The 17,373-nt window shown below is 38.4% G+C and overlaps 1 protein-coding gene across 11 annotated transcripts in view; it reads right to left on the bottom strand.

Annotated features, from left to right (window-relative positions):
* Positions 1-17,373, bottom strand: part of FBXO38 (F-box protein 38) — a 61,562-nt gene that overhangs the window by 32,001 nt on the left and 12,188 nt on the right. For 5 of the 11 annotated variants that reach the window (XM_064277940.1, XM_064277962.1, XM_064277972.1 and 2 more), the window contains exons 2-10: positions 13,019-13,207; positions 11,733-11,866; positions 7,562-7,725; positions 7,188-7,353; positions 4,943-4,996; positions 3,847-3,984; positions 2,885-3,022; positions 1,324-1,417; positions 137-267 (exon numbers count right to left, since the gene is read on the bottom strand). In XM_064277940.1, coding sequence (XP_064134010.1) covers positions 137-267; positions 1,324-1,417; positions 2,885-3,022; positions 3,847-3,984; positions 4,943-4,996; positions 7,188-7,353; positions 7,562-7,725; positions 11,733-11,866; positions 13,019-13,146 — 1,147 coding nt within the window. In that variant the 5' untranslated portion in view covers positions 13,147-13,207. Of the gene's footprint in view, positions 1-136; positions 268-1,323; positions 1,418-2,884; positions 3,023-3,846; positions 3,985-4,942; positions 4,997-7,187; positions 7,354-7,561; positions 7,726-11,732; positions 11,867-13,018; positions 13,208-17,373 lie in introns of those variants that run through there. The other 6 variants (XM_003404587.4, XM_003404588.4, XM_010591669.3 and 3 more) reach the window with 4 other exon arrangements.

Genomic DNA, 17,373 nt, shown 5'->3' with positions numbered 1-17,373 from the left:
GAAGTGAGAGCACCAAAGATTTTAAGTTATCTTACAGTCAGGAAAATAAGGCACATCCCAATTTGGGTCTCAGTTTGTCAAGTGAGTTTCCTACTAGGAACTATTCTAGGAAATAAAATGGAGTAATAAGCCTTACTCTGCAGCAAAAACTCATCTACATATCCCAGATGAAGGGTTTCAAACTGGGGGAACTCCAACTCTGCCATCTTTAGGGCAGAAAAGACACCATCTTTGGTTAGAGAGGGCTGGATCCGAACTTCATGCAACCTATGAACAAAGAAATACATGTCAGAGTAAAACGAAAAGCATCAGAATCAAAGGATCCTCTTAACGTCAGGCTCTGAAAGAAGTCTACAATCTCACTGAAGTTTCACAGATGTCAACGACTTTCCCTCCTTCTATTAAAAAATGTCAGAGATGTTTGCTTTAAAGGAGTCTTTTGCAAAGTGTGGGCACATCTGAAGCAGCACATTGAAGCTACACTAAATAACAATAAATTACATGGTAAGAATCTTATTTCCTTTCCAGTGTTTTCTCAATCAAGATTAAGTCATAGTGAAAATCTGAGTCTGGTGCTGTTATTTCTTTAATATTTATTTTCTAATGCTAGCTATTCATGTCTCATCTTAACAAAGAGTATAGTTCTACAGTAGACAACAATACCTACTTGGTAAAATTTAGAAATACTGTTTTGCTTTCTCTTAATTATATTGGACTATATAATCATATTACGTTCTTCATCAACTTCTATTGGTAGAAAGTAAGAGTTGTTTTTTAATAAGTTAGAACATGGTTAATTCAATTTAAAGAAAATATACAAGTAAAAGAAGAGGTAGACCTTTGATATATAAGAAAGAGAAAATATAGCATAAAGTGATACACAGATATCGTAAAAAGTATAAAGCTGTTACAAGGTCAGAATTTTGGAAAAGCTGATTTAAAGAGCTAATTTCTGAATTACAAATATTATTACTGATAAACTAAAACAATTCAGAAAATAATCCAGAGATTGAAACAATGGTTCCTAAGAAGGCTGTAGACACTGAAGCCTTAGTGACTATTCTGCTGGACTCTCAGGGGCTCCCAGAATAGCTGACTGCTTTTCTCCCTTCCAGAGCTTGCTGGGTCTGCAATTGCTGGGGTTCAATTGGTCCCCAGTTATGACACGAAGGCTACTCACTAAATGATACCCAGATGCTACTTAAATTTAAGAAATTTCATGATTAAACTTCACATACGCCACACAGATTCCCCAATATTTTGTAAAACAAGAAAAAACACATAATTCTAAGACAAAAGACACAATGTGAAGAAGAAACATACCTACGGGCAGCAGTGATAATGAGGTAACCAAGGTCTACTTCAAGAGCGTTTTTGCAAGCTCCCAAAACAATAGTGTGCAAATTTCTAAAACCACCTGATTAAACAGGAAAAGGAGCAAAAAAATAAGAAAAAAAATCATTTCTTTTGCTCCAAGCAATTTTAGTAAGGCATATACACACTTTAGATGGTTATTTGTTTAAAGTAAATCTAAGTTTTGTTTTTCCATTCAAATTAATATCTCAAGATGAATTATAACTAGTATTCATCTCCTAAAAAAACCAATACCGCCATTCTGACAGTATCTGAAAAGACATTCTGGCTACATCTGAGAATGACTCCAAAAGATTTAAACTCTCGAAGTAAGAAGACCAGCACCACTTTACCTTCAACTGATTCTCTTTGCATGTTTATCTAACTTGTATTTGCATACAAAAGAAAAAAGGTAACAGATTATTAATGTACACCACAATAAATTTTCATAGAGTATTAACTCTGCCTGTTTTCAACTTATATAAATAAAATGACACAGTAATTTTGTCTTGCTTCTTTTACTAAACATTCTGAGATTCATCCACGTTGTTGCATGTGGCTGTAGTTTGTTTATCTCACTGCTGTATAGTATTGTATGAATATGCTACATTTTTATTACCTAGTCTATTGCTGATAAGCATTTAGGTTGTTTCCATGTTGGGGCTTTTATGAACAGTGTTGCTCTCAACAATCCTGAACGTATCTTCTGGTGAACATATGATTACATTTCTGTTGAGTTCAAAGCCAGGAATACAGCTGATATATGGATGGCCAATGTCAGCAGATACTGCCAAACTGTGTCCTAAGCAGTTGTATCAGTTTCCACTCTCACCAACAGTATATGGAAGTCCCTGCCCGCTCCATACCCTTGAGTCAGTGTAATCAAGTCTGCTTAAACCAGAATTGACAAAATTTTAAAAAATATAGTGTTTACTCTTCATTATATTTTAATGGTATTGAAAAATAATGTCCATTTGTTACTAAGGCTATGGTACTTGATGCTTTTTCATTAAATTTTGGACAGGTAAAGTTAGATTTTCAGTTTTTAACTATCTAGCTAAACCTCCCTGTACTTTTGTTGCAATGAAGATGATGCTTAACATTTAGAATATCATATATCGTTATCTATAAGGATCTAGAGAGTGAAATATTTTTTCTTTTAAAAATTATTATCTGATGGAAAGGTCAGCATCCAAGTGATAAACACAAAAGCATTTTATATGCTATCAAGTACTAAAAAAAAGTAGACATTGCCATTACTAATACCTGAGTTCTTTTGGAGGCCTAAGAATGTCCAAGTCATAAAACGCTTCTTACTGCCAACGGGTGTCAGAAATCCTTGCTAACATTTCTCTAAGAAATGCCTATGCTCATAGTTACTTACTATCAAATACAACAGAGAAAGTACAATTACTGGCCAGTGTTTTTATAAAAAAAAAAAAAAAAACTCAAGAAAAGCTAAATAAAAGCTTAACAGATTTTTTTTTTAATTGGTTTTTAAAATATTTAATAACTATGGGGAAATGAATACCTGATCTCCAACTGTCTTCAACTACATGTTGGATAAGACCTCCAAGGAAAGGAACTCGAACCATTTCTAAGTGTTCCAAGTTTCGGGCAGAGGCTAAGCCTGTCACTAAAGGGACGTACTTCAAGGAATTTGTGGGACCTAAAAAAATTAAGAAAAAAATCTTCAATTGAACAATATAAATTGCCTTAAAGATGCATTTTCAAGCCAGCAACTTATAAATTCTGTGACTTAAAATGAAAGCCAACTTGTTGGCTTTCTGTGATTTATAATTCTTGTTACAAATCGAAGTGTTTGAGTTAGCCTGTTAACCAAAAAAAAAAACCCCAACTTAAACCCAGTGCCATGTGGTTGATTTCAACCCATAGCAACCCTAGAGGACAGAGTAGAACTGTCCCCATAGGGTTTCCAAGGCTGTAAATCTTTACTAAAGCAGACTGCCACAATCCTTCTCCCGAGAATCGGCTGGTGGGTTTGAACCACTGACTTTCTGATTAGCAGCCAAGTGCTCAACCACTGTACCACCAGGTCTCCTTAGTCTGTTAAGTTACATATCTATTCAGCATAAGGATTTTTCAGTAACACTGGAAAGTTATTTGGTTTTTTTTTTTTTTTTGTAAATTCTCTGAAGTCTCAATAGTTTGAAGCTCAAAACAACTAACGGGAAAAGCCAAGTTGAAAATTTGATCCTTCATTCAACTAAATATCTCAATCATTTAAACAATATCCATATAACCACTGATGTATCTGATACTATGGAGGATCACAAAAGATAAGGTATGGTCCTGTCTATCAAAGACCTTAAAATTTACATGGAGATAAAACTAACATGAATAGTTATTAAAGGAGGAAAGGGCAGAATATAATTGAGTATGGAAATAAGATGTGCTATATTCCACAAAATAAATAAAATTAAGAAATACACACACACACAACTTTTTCCCACCATAACTACGTATCACTACCTGCACAGTTCCTCATGACGAAAGTTCGTAAGCTGATACATAGGAAGTCTTTAAACGGCTGTGGCTTAGTAAGTCTGACCCACTTCATATAAAGATGCCTTAGCATTGGGATACAAGGAATTTCAGGGACATTCACTCCTAAAACACATATACAAAAAAGAAACAAACAAGAAAATCACTAAAAGAATCTGTGTTCTTTGTGTAAGTACAAGAATCTATTTTTCTAATTGACAATTTATCCTTTGTAGAGATTATTGCCACAAATTACCTCATTAAAGTCTAACAAGTTTAATTCATTTAAAATAAGCTTTTTAAGAAAAATTTAAACAAACTATAAAGACTATTATTTTATTAGAAAAAGCACATAGGAAAATGTATTTCTACATTTTATATACATAAATCTTTCTCATACCCTTATAATTCTCCCAGGCCACATTTGCCTAGAAGACTGGAAATAAAAGTAGGTTACCGAAAGCAACCTTGAAGATGTAAAGGGAATACACAAATCTACTATTTTACTACCAATACTCACTGCCCCACCAGTGGGAAAACTAAATTTCTCAGGACAAAATAAGGCTAAATCCACTGCTATCCAGTCGATTCCGACCCATAGTGACCCTGCAGGACAAAGTAGAACTTCTCCATAGGGTTTCCAAGGAGTGTGATTTTGAACTGCCGTCTATTCGGTTATCAACTGAGCTCTTAACCACTGCTACCACCAGGGCTCCAAAGTAAGGCTTAAGAAAAAAAACAAACAAACCTGTTGCCATCATGTTGATTCCGACTCATAGAGACCCTATAGGAGAGGTTAGAACTGCCTCATAGAGTTTCTAAGGGGCGCCTGGTAGATCTGAACTGCCGACCTTTTGGTGTGCAGCCGCAGGACTTAACCACTATGTCACCAGGGTTTCCAAAGTAAGCCTAGCTAGCTTTAAAAACCGTGGTTTTTGGAAGATATAAAGAGCTAGAGCTTGAAGCTGTTCTTAAAAATATACGAATCTTTAGGATTTGTAAATGTAGACGCCAGCACGCATGGCTCTGAGTGAGAAACCCGAGTCATTCATTTTGGTATTTCAAATTAATAGAGGTATCTCACGTTTCTGCTCCATGAGTGGCTCAACACTCGAAATCATGTCACAGAGCACCATATCTGAAAGTGGGGGAGAGAGGGGTCAGTAGATAATGGAGGAAAAAAGAAGACAGATAATCCATAAACTCTAAATGGAAGGAAGCCACTAGAAAAACCTGCCCCCAAGAGTCTGTAGGCTACAGAAAAACCAAGGAATTGACACGAGACTATGAGAGAAATCCAAAGATTCAGGGTGGTGCTTCAGTAGCCAGTTCAGTAGCCTGCTACCAAGGATAACTACAGAACACAAAACTGGCAAACTTAGTGGTTGGTTCTTTAAAAGCTAAGCTCTGCAGAACACTCCTACTCTAACCTGCCCTCCCCAAAAGTGTAGTTAGCTTTGAACTATACACACACATTATATGGCAACAGATAGGAAGAAATGATGGAGATGAGGCCAAAGAAAGAAAAAAAGGGGAAGTGAGGTAAAGACTGAAACTCAAGGTACAGAATTCACAAGGGTAAGCTTAGCATGATAGTGGTAGTACTGATTAGGAAAGGTAATTAGGAAGCCAGGGTAAGAAAGATGCACAGAAGACAGTTATACCCTATTCCCAATCCACATTTTGCCCTAAACCCATTCTATAAAAAGGACATAATTACCGACCCCCTGCAAGCTCATTAATTTCTTAAACACCTTTGTATCGCCATCACAGTAAGAGTGAACTGATGAATGAATCAAATGAACGAATGCATTTCAACAAACCTACCAAGTACTTATATTTGCCATGAATTGTGCTAGGCATCATGGAAAATATACAAAAGCAGTCCTTGACTTCAAATATTATAGAATCCCTTTATTACTTAAAAACCCAATTCCTAACTTGATGTCCAACTCCCTAATCAGAATCACTCCCTGATCTTGTAAATGAAGAGCTGTTAAAGATCTTTACTCTTCTTCCATTAATGTGTACATAGGTCTTATTTAAGATTGACTCCTTATTAACCCTGCTGCCTTTACCTCACCACCTGACCCACACCAGTTTCAGAAACCTCCAATTCTTCAGGGTCATCCCCAATACATGGATTAATTCCTGGAATATAGCAGATACTCAATATGCCTATTTTGAAAGAAACAATATTAAATAGCTAAATATCAAAGGTCAGACCATAGTATAAGAAATCCACTGCCGTCGAGTAGATTCCGACTCATAGCGACCCTATAAGACAGAGTAGAACCGCCCCATAGAGTTTCCAAGCGCATGGCGGATTTGAACTGCCGACCTCTTGGTTAGCAGTCATAGCACTTAACCACTACACCACCAGGGTTTCCAAAGTACAAGAGTACCCCAAAATTCCTTTCAGTAGTCTAAGCAAAAGATGAAAAATTAAATTTAAGAAAATATCTGTTGTTTCTAATCATTCACCTGGGTTGAAATCATTTTGATACACTCTCAAAGAACGTTTAGATGCACAGTGTGACCACTGCAAATAAGTGCCTTTGGAAAAGACCACCCCTCATTTCTCAGGGAAAAAAGATCAGTGGCAGTTTTTCACTGGCTGTGGATTGAAAAACAAGGGAATTTTTCACTTGGAGAAGATAAAGAAAAACTAAAGGACAACTAAGTTTTTTTTAATTTGAGGAGGAAACAGGTTTATTCTATGATGTTCTAGAGCTGTGCTGTATAATAAAGTAGGCATTACCTACAGGTGGCTATTTAAATTTAATTACAGTTTAAAAAAAAAAAAAAATCAGTTCCTCAGTTTTGCTAGCCAACTAACCAAAACCAAAGCAGTTGTGGAGTTGGTTTTGACTCGCGGCAACCCATGTATTGCCAAGTAAGACTCTGCACCACAGGGTTCTCAAGGCTGTGACGTTTTGGAAGTAGACTGCCACCACAGTGGGTGCCATATCAGACAATACAATTTTAAAACATTTGGCAAGTCCTCCTCTAGAGGGCAGAACTAGGACTAACCCCGTTATTGGAGAACAAGGGTAGGATTTTGGTTCATTAAAAAAAAAAAAAAAAGACTTTCAAAACAACCCAAAAAAGTTTGGGTTGTTTTGAAAAGAGAGCAGATTGCTTGTAAAGCAGTTATCATTTTTTTCCAAGGGAAATCTGAGTTTTTATACAAGTCTGACAAGCATTTTTTTTTTTTTTTTGGCATCGCCCATCAACAAAGCCACGTCCAAAATTCTCGTTACTCCTTTTCAGGGAATATTTGGTAGTATTTCAAGGAGTCACGAGTAACCCCAGAAACATATACTCACCCACTAAATGTAAAGTTTGAATTTTGGCTCCTATAGGAATTTTCAGTTTGTTTTCAGGAGGAATTGGGAATGCTCCATTACGATTACGAAATTTCCCCAAAATGTGAACGTGCGGCATGTATGTCCAAATAGACTCTACCAGCTCCAAATGAGATGTCTCCACACCCTAGAAAATAACGCCAAAGCAAGTGAGAAAGGCTTTCAATCCAGCATACAAAGCTGCTATTTCTGTATCATAAGATGCTAAGTAATGCAACTTAAAAAAGTTACGGATAAAATTTGCAATGTAAGCAAACATGTTCTCTTTTACCATTCTTGTGTTTTATTATTTCATCAATCAGTTGATATCAAAACGTTCAATCAAATGCACTCACCACTAAGTTTGGGCACGCCTGCAAAGCTTCGAGGACTCCTGGAATGCTAAAGGCCTCATGGCCCCGCACCCTTCGCCTCTCAAGGTATCTAGGATGAAGGCCATAAAGCTGTTCGACGTCTGGCATCTTCTTCAGCAGTGTTAGAAAACTAGAATCCGTAAAACCTGAGAAGTTCAGAAGTATTTAGAGCCAATTTCATCTTTCTGTCCACCAACATTTATGATGCACTTGTAATTGTTATCAAAAGTGGAAAACGAAAAGGCTTCCTTTTTAAATTTTCATAAGGCTAAAACCACAGCTGAACACTGGTTACAACAGAAAATACATTCCTTTGGTAACAGAGGAAATGTGTCAGAAATACCACTTATCCTGAGTTAGTACTTTCCAGCTGAGGTTTTTAATTTATTGTTTTTAAGGCACAGAATCCTGTCTGCAACTAAGAACACACTTTTAATCCAGACAACTTGGACCTTTTTGATTGGTGGGTAGGGAGGGGCCACCCAGCTGATCAGCACCCAGCCTCCTCTTCTCCTAAAGGGGCTCTTTGGTCTGTGAAACCTCTAAGGCTGAGCTTAAGAAATAAGACACAATTTTCACCTTCAGGAAGTTCACAGTTCTGATCTAATTCCTGTCTCAAACTAAGTTCTTTTATTCTACCTATTTCCTAATAATTATTCTGTCCTGTGTTTAACCATCACTCCCCTGGCCATTTTAGACAATTCATTCTTTTGAAGAGGACAGATGCACATTAGCTAAGAGAATGGCACCAATCCAAACTGACAGGCTGCTGAGCTGATAAGAAGCTAGTTATCTGGGAGGCCAGCTGTGCCCCATAGCAGGAATCAACAAGATGGGAACGGACAGAGGCAGGTTACTTCCACAGCAGAAGCTGCTGGTTAGATAAGTAGATAAGCCCTGAATGGCTTAAAGCTTATATTATTAAAGTTTTCAAAAGCTGTTCTAGTTGTGCAGGGCTAGTGCAGGTGATCTTAACTTTAGAATCACAAAACTAAAGAGTAAGTAGGGACCTCAGAGATTACTCGGTATGGTGCAGTGAATTACTTAATATCACACTTTTAACCATCAATGGTCTTGTAACTCCCACACAATGACTGGATGTGACTATGCAAACAAGGTGCCTGTGGCCCACCATAATCCCTTATTTGTGGGATTAGAAAGCTTGCTAACAATGCAAATAATGTGTATGGAACCCTTTTTAGGGTGGTGGTTGTTGTTAGGTGCTGTCGAGTCGCTTCTGGCTCATAGTGATGTGACCCTATGTACAACAGAACGAACACTGCCCAGTGTATGGAATCCTAACAAGGGGACTGGTCCGTTTTGCCATCCCACTAAGCTTACGAAGAGAGTCAATCCCAGAATAGAAGGTGGACCTCATTACCACCAAGAAAAAGAGCTAGGAGCAGAGCACATCCATTGGACCCAGGGTCTCTGTGCTAAGAACCTCCTAGACCCAGGAGACAGAGAGTTGTAACACCAGAGAGTGCATGAGATGGCAAGAAGCGGCAGCAGCAGAACCAGGAGACAGGTGAGAGATGATGTGGTGGGCTTCCCAGCTCATGAAGTGAGGCTGCTACAGTGGGTGTGCTGACCTACAGAGCAAGAGAGTTGAGTGCCTCCGGCAGCAGGAGGCTTGCTTGCAGCTTGCTTGCAGAGTGGGGTGCCTCCAGGCACCTGGCGGAGACGCTTACCAACCGACAAAGCAAGAGAGCTGAGTGCCTTCAGGCCGAAGCTTACTGGCAGAATTGGGGGTTTCAAGGCACTTATTGGCAGAGCTAAAGAGCTCTGTAACACTTGCTCAAAGAGGGCAGCGACTGGGCCAAGGGGTCAAGAGAGAGGACTGCCTGTAGGCATGGCTGAGGAGCTGTTTGAATTGAAGAACTGTATCCTGAGTCTTCTCTGATATGAAATGTAACCTGTTACTTCCCTAATAGACCCCATAGCTGTGAGTATGGTCTGTGAGTTCTGTGTGGCCACTGCAATGAATTACCGAACCCAGCAGAAGTAGAAAGTGCCGTGGGAGGTATGGTTACTGTTAGAACTGAGACGTGTTAGGCCTCCACCTGTAGAAATCAGCTTTGGGCTGATAGCTGATCTTGATTCTCTCTCCTCTCCCTTGTAAAATTAGACAAGGTCAGACCCACCCTCACCCAACACCACCATTTTTACACTCGGTCTCTACAATTATAACTATTTTTTATAATAAACTTAACTGACTGAGTAATTCAATGTATTAAGCATTTTCTCTTTATTTCTCATTTATCCTCACAACCAAATGAGAAAGGTGTCACCTCATTTACAAATGTCAAAACTGAAGTTCAGGGAAATTAAATACCACCAAGGAGCAGAGTCAGAATTCAAAACAAAGTCTGACCATTCCCAATGTCTATCCTCTTTTGTCGAACATTACACTGCTTCTCACCATAAAATGAGAGCAGTCCTACCCTCTTTACAGAGATGGTGTAAGAATCTAGAAATCACATACAAGTACTACATAATCACTTTAGTTGGCATTACTATATAAGGAATCAGGGTTTAACCTCCAGGCAGGGGAATATGCCAGGGTGACATCAGTGAGTAGGGTTAGTAAGATCTTATTCTAGGCTAGAAACTGTTTGTTCTTGTTTTTTTACATTCCTTGGAGAGACGGGAGGCTTTGGGCTGAAAAATATTTATCACAATTTGAAAGAAGTTGGCAATGTGCAGACAAATTCTCTAATTTGATAAGGGGCAGAGATATTAATTGTAAGATTGCATCACTAGGGTGCTGTGCTACCTTGCCTCTTTATTCACTGCCTTAATCCCATCTCCAGAATTCCTGCTAGAATAACCTCTGCTGAAGCAAATCAAATGTAAGGAACAGTCATTTTCACACTGCCTCATTTTTTCTCTTTCCTGCTAGAGAAGATCACTCTCTGGAATAAAATGAATCCTTTTCCCTTAGGATGGCTTTTAAATATTTGAAGACAATTGTTCTTTGTCTCCCACCAAGCTAAGTTCTAGCCTCGAGTCTTGGCAATGTTTTTCACAAGAAGGTCTACCGCTGATAATTACTTTAGCCAAATAACAGGTTACTGATCACACTTCTGAAGGGATCTAAGCACCCCAAACTGCACAATATTCTAGTATTCCAGAGAAGTCTAACCTCTGCAGAATGGAACAAGACTACTGTCTCCTCAGCCATTTATTTCTATAAAGCTCCCACCCCTCATCGCATTTTCAGTCTCTTAACGTGGACAAGATAGAAGACAAGACCGTTAAAAAAGACAGATTCACACCTGCTGAACAACAATAACTAAGAGAGCACTAATTAAAGGACTGCTGTCAACTGAAAAGAAGCCTAAATGGGCCTTTAATTCTTTCCTTTCAGCTGTGCTCTCCTTAGCTGAAGCCATCAATTTTCTTTTCCAATGGCCTCTTCAACTGAGGTCAATTTGTTCTGGTTCGGCTGCTGTGAGTTCTTCACCTGCAAGACCAGTGTCTTATTTATTTCAGAATCTCCAGGACCTAGTATAAACTAAAAACCAAACCTAGGGCCATCGAGTCGATTCCGACTCATAGCAACCCTAAAGGACGGAGCAGAACTGCCCCATAGAGTTTCCGAGGAGCGCCTAGAGGATCTGAACCGCCGACCCTTTGGTTAGCAGCCATAGCACTTAATCACTACGCCACCAGGGTTTCCAGGACCTAGTATAGGCCTCCTCAAAGTGGTTAAGAAAGGAATGTCTCAGAAGTTCAACTTCTGTGGCCTACTAGAGTAGTTTTACAAAAATAGATAAATATTTGTTTAAGCAAAGGTGCCATTAAGGTAAACAGGAAAATTATGATGGAGCATGTTACCATTCACCAGAAAACCTCCATCATACAGGCTACTTGGTCCAATAATGTTAAGCAAAGGCTCAGTAAGTGTTTTCCAAACATACATTTTTAGAACAGGCTGAAGTACTCTCTTAAGGAGTAAGAAACAAAAAAAGGTAGACCATTAAAACAATAAAGTTTCAGGTGAAATGCATTTTATTAACCTATACCTTTAAGTTCTAATTTATAAAATCACGCCTCCCTACTTACAGGGTGACATTCAATGCCTTTGAATGTTTGATAGGATCATTATTACTACTTTCCAGAAACACTCCTACAAGCTAAATTCACTTACCACTCGGCATGTATTCCCACCACCGCCCTGCACAGAGATCTACAACCCTCACAACTCTCAGATATAGGGTCACTGCTTCCTTTAGCTTCCGGGAAAGACATTCCATACACATGATATCCTGCAGAGGGAGGTACCTTTGTGAGAGAAAGAAACTCATATTTAGCAGTGGGCAAGCACTTCCTCTCACCAATAGGTTTTTTTTTTTTTTTTTTTTCCTTTCTCCAATCTTCTACCCCTCAAACGAAATAAGATCAAGGCACAAAAGATAAAGTTCTTGGTAACACTCACAGGGTTTTAAGGTCAATATACATAAGGTTATACAGGTTTTTACTACCAAGAGTTAAGTAAGCAAATACTCAAGTGCATAAAGTCCAAATAAAAGCAAGTATTGAACTCTCTCCATAAGATGTGATAAAATCTGCTTTTTCCTTTTAAGGTTTCATGGACAAAGAAACTCTAAAGGAAAAAAGTGGGGGGAGGGAAGGGAAAAAAAGAGAATGAAAAAAGAAAATCTCAGTGCATTTCAAAGTACGATTAAGAAAAAAAATGAGAAAGATCAGAGAAGTGATTAATTTGAACATGGCCAATCCTCCTTAATTTTAAAGAATCCATTTCCCCTGGAGGCTAAAAAAAAAATTTCTCTCTCTCCCTCTCTACACCCTCACCTCCAAGAAACTACTACTTTCTCCATTAGCAAATATATATAATTTATAATTTTATATGTACAATTTCTTTTACTAGATTTTTTACCTTTTAAGTCACAAACTGATAGAAGTATTGCATAAGCATTAAGTGAGGAAACTTCATATGAATTACAACTTCCTCTTTTCCAGCCTTCCTTATATCTCTTCCTTCCTGAAACTTTCAACTAACCTCTATTTTTGTTCTCTATTTCCAGTAACACAAATATATTTCGAAAGGTCAGAAAATCTCTTATCTCTCTGTCTTTCACACATAGTACTGTAATGACAAAAGTTAACATATCTGTCATCAGTCAACAAAACTTTCCACAAGCCTAGAAATGTTATATTCTAGGGCAGGGCTGTCCAGTAGCACTTTCTGCCACAAAGCAAATATTCTCTATCTACACCTTCTGCCCTAGACAGTAGCTAGTAGCTACAAATGGCTACTGAGCACTTGAAATAAACTAGGACAACTGAGAAACTAGATTTTAATTTTATTTAATTTCAATGGCTACAATACCAGACGGCGCAGGTCTAGGGTTTAAGGTTTGCTCCTATTTACACATTCCAGGTAGGTGAAAGCCAAGCCAAACAAAACGTTACCTAAAGATATGGCAAAGTACTTCATGTGAAAGTTGATTCATATAGTCCTTTGTTTCATCTGATATTGTTTCCTCCGGGATTTCATTATTCATAAGACACGTTTTAACACTTTTCTTCCGTGGCCCCATTAGTGCGTCGTCTCCAGTATCAAACAGCAAATCTCCTTTTTGTTATTTCAGTTGAAAGCTCCTGAGAGTAAGCAGAGAAGAGAGGACTGAAGCAGCACACCAAACCCAGGTAAAACGATGCTAATTTTAAAATACAGACAGACCAAAACCAACGGAAAAAAACCACACCTGCTGCTGCCGAGTCAGTTCTGACTCGTGGCAACACTGTGTGTTAGAGTAGAACCACTCCACACGGTTTTCTGGGCTGTAACTTTATGGAAGCAGGTCACCAGGCCTTTCTTCCATGGCACCCCTGAGTGTGTTCGAACTGCCAACCTTTAGGTTAGCAGTCGAGTGCAGACCATCTGTGCCACCCAGGGACCTTAGACACGGATAGAGCTAATTACAGCGCTACAGACCACATTCAAATTAAAGATCCAGACCACACTCAATTAAGTCTGAGCCAAAAGACACAGAACAACTTTTTCTTGATAATCAGTAGAGGATACACAAACGCATTATTCAGGAAGAACAGAAATGCAGAGATCAGGAGTCCTGGATTCTTATTTCCACTCTGCTGCTTCCTAGCAAATTCATTTCATTTCTCTCAGGGTCAATTTCTTTATATATAAAGTAAGACTACTAAACTAGGTAGCCTTCTTCCAATTCCAGAAACTTTTAATTCTAGGACTGCTCCTAACACAGTAGACGGTAAAGGGGGAACTCTGGGGTTCTAGTTCGGGATCTGACATGAACTACTTTTACGAACTTGAGTCAACCTTTTAAAATTCTTTGTGCTCCTACCTATAAAGTGAAGGGATTAGACTAACCCAGTGGATCACAAGCACTCTGAATTTTGATAAAAACTATAGACCTTCTCAGGAGTCCCCAGTTGGTGCAAAGAGGTAAGCACTCAGCTGCTAACTGAAAGGTTGGAGGTTTGAGTGCACCCAGAAGCACCTCGGAACAAAGGTCTGGTGATCTACTTCCAAGAAATCATCCATTGAAAACTGTGAAGCAGTTCTACTCTGAAACACATGAGGTTGCCATGAATCGGAATAAACTCAACAGCAACTGGTTCGGTTGGTTTATATACATTCTCAAAAAATAAACACAAATTTTACATGCAATTTCAAGGGAGAACAAACCCATAATTAGCTGGTAAGAAGAAAGGAAAAAAAAAAAAAACAGGATTGCTACGAGTTTGGGGTTATATATGTTTATTCTTTATATACCAGTACAGTGGTTCTCAATCAGGGAAACTTGTGCTCCCACCCTCCTATCCTGGGGACATCTGGCAATGTCTGGAGACATTCTTTTTTTTTTTTAATTTTCATAACGGGGAAGAGTGCTATTGACATCCAGAGGGTAGAGGGCAGGAACGCTGCTAAACATGCCACAATGCACAGGACAGTCCCCCCCACAACAAAGAATTACTGAGCCCAAAATATCAACAGTGGCCAGGCTGAGAAATCATGTATTAGTGTAACTCTGCAAGCATTGTTCCTGTCTACTTAGGATACTTGTTTCTTTAACTTCTGACTGAAAAGACAATTAGCCTAAATTTTAAACAAAAGGTACTAAGTACTATGTTAGTAGTATTTTGAAATATGCACATGAAACATCATGATATAACTGAAATACATATTTCATACATATCTCCACATGGGTATCTCTCACATTCTAATAAAGTTACTTGTTTATATTTATGTACACCACTATATTTTGAGCTTCTTGAGGTTCTATTCTATATCTTATCCTCCTCTAAATACATAGGCACATATGTACAGAGACTGATGCATACTAACACCCCACATATCTTCACTGAATTAAATTATATCACTGGTAATTAAACCTTCTGGACAAAAACAGAAACACACACTATCATGCTGTACATACAGCATTAGTCCCAGGACACGGAATCACAGAAGATTTAGTAGCGTCAAATGACCAATGAAGCAGCCAAATAAACACCATTGATCTTCCCTACTAATGAAACAAAATTGCTAAAAGTGATTATCTTGTGTAAAACACTGGCAGGAGCTAATTTTTCCACAAGACATTTACTTTTGTCCTTCCTTACAGTACTTGTATTTTGGACATTTCACCAAAGGAAGGAAAAGGGAAGCTAAGAACACATACTAGAGCTTAAATATTATTATTATAGAATCTATAAAGGTTTGTTTTCCTGATTTCCTGTGGACCTGCTTTCACCTCTCAATTTGCACAATAATTTACAGCTGTCTATATAGGGTCGCTATGGGTCGGAATCGACTCGACAGCATTGGGTTTTTTTGTATAACAGAATACTGACAAGAAACAGATTAAAAATTGTATGAGACCTCAGAGCTAGTTCTAGAAGCCAGGTGTTTTTCCCATTATGACACAGGGTCCCTAATGACATTTTAGGCTATCTTGAATCACAAATGTGTTTTCTCTAGATTGTCAATCTGAGGAACTACCATACCATTATCACTGTTTTTCTTCTGCAGATAGTATTAACAGCAACATGGCTTGGAGTTCACGTGGATAATTAACAACTAAATGAGATACCTGGAATGGAGGCACAGCTAAAATCTCAACTGTCAAAGAATGGGACAAATAATGCCAGTCTTCCTACTAATGAAAAGTGCAATTTAAAAGCCTATGTGCTCCATCGAGAAAACATTTGCAAATCATGTACCTAATAAAGGACTATATTTTATCTAGATTTTTAAAAAATACAAAAGAACTCTTACAACTGATTAAAAAGATAACCTGGGGGACTTCCAGTTTTCTGTCCAACATGTAAAGAACTTGGAACTCATTACTCCCATCTGTTACAAAAAAAAAGCTGAAAAACTGAAAATCAACACTACGCTGAGATTCATCAGAGGACTAGAATCAAAGAGCAAACCACCATCCTGAAAACTGAAGATATACGCAGAGAAGGAAAATCACAGCTTATCAAAGAAAGTATTGAGGGGCCAGAAACCTCCACGAGACCCATTATCAGGTGGAATATTTAAAGGGTAAATGACTAATTGCTGACGAGAGAGGAGTAACTAGCTTGATAGATTAAAATCTCCTGGAGGCCCAGCCTTGGAGTGAAGGGGGAAACACTTTGGTAAATTTTCCTCCAGGAGCCACAACAGGGTCTTACTCTGAAAATTGAAGAAAAATTCCCTAATAATGCATCCAGTAAGGGGAGAGGAAAAGTAACCATTTTAAAATATAAAAATATATTTTACCAGACCCCAACCAACTTGGAGAAAGGTAAATACCCAACTACTCTCAATTCTACTATTCAAACTGGGAAAAGAGAAATAACCAATTCCAGCCCCCTCTTGCTTTCCTGTCTCCCATAAACCAAAAACCCAATTCATGGCAACCCCATACAGTTTCCAAGGCTGTAAATCTCTGTGCAAGCAGAATGCCATATCTTTCTCCCACAGAGCCACTGGTGGTTTTAAATCTTTTGATTAGCAGTTGATTGCCTTAACAACTCCATCATCAGGGCTCCTTGGTCTCACATAAGGGGTGGAAAAAAAAGAAAGAAAAAAGCTGAGAAGCATTTGTTAAGGTCACACTCAGGGTCACAGGCTCACTAAAAGATTGGGATCTAATCATAAAACCATAGACCATTTCTCCTCTCCCCACATCTTACCATGACATCATTAAGGATCCTGTATAATACCATGGGATTACAGCTAAGAGAACTGAAAGACTCAGGCCCATGGGAGTCTCTAGGGAAACCCCATCTCTAGGAGAGATGAAAACAAGGGCACCAAAGGAAAATTTGGCCTCTTCAATCTACAGCTACTGCAAACAGTAAACAGTCTAACTCTTAGTCAGATAAACCTATAACCTCTTACCAAAGGTCTATTTACCTCAGTGTCCTTTACCCTATACATCACGTCCAGATTTCAACAAAAAATTGCAAGCCATGCTAAAAGACAAAACACTTGCACACACGCACGCGCACATGCGCACGCACACACACACACACAATCTGAAGAGATGGAGCAAGCATCAAAACCGGACGCAGCTATTGCAGAGATTTTGGAATCCTAAAACCAGGAATTTAAAATAATTATGATTAATATGCTAAGGGCTCTGATAAAAAAGGTGGACAGCATGCAAGGACAGATGGGTAATGTTAGCAGAGAAATGGAAACTCTAATAAAGAATCAAAAAGAAATGTCAGAAATAGAAAACACTATAAAACAAAGAATGTCTTTGATGACCATAGTGGTACCAGGACATGAC

This window comes from Loxodonta africana, chromosome 2 (assembly GCF_030014295.1).
Source record: "Loxodonta africana isolate mLoxAfr1 chromosome 2, mLoxAfr1.hap2, whole genome shotgun sequence".
In the NCBI taxonomy this organism is placed as follows: domain Eukaryota; kingdom Metazoa; phylum Chordata; class Mammalia; order Proboscidea; family Elephantidae; genus Loxodonta; species Loxodonta africana.
The sequence above is the reverse complement of the archived record's forward strand: the minus strand, read 5'-3'. Positions and strand labels throughout refer to the sequence as shown.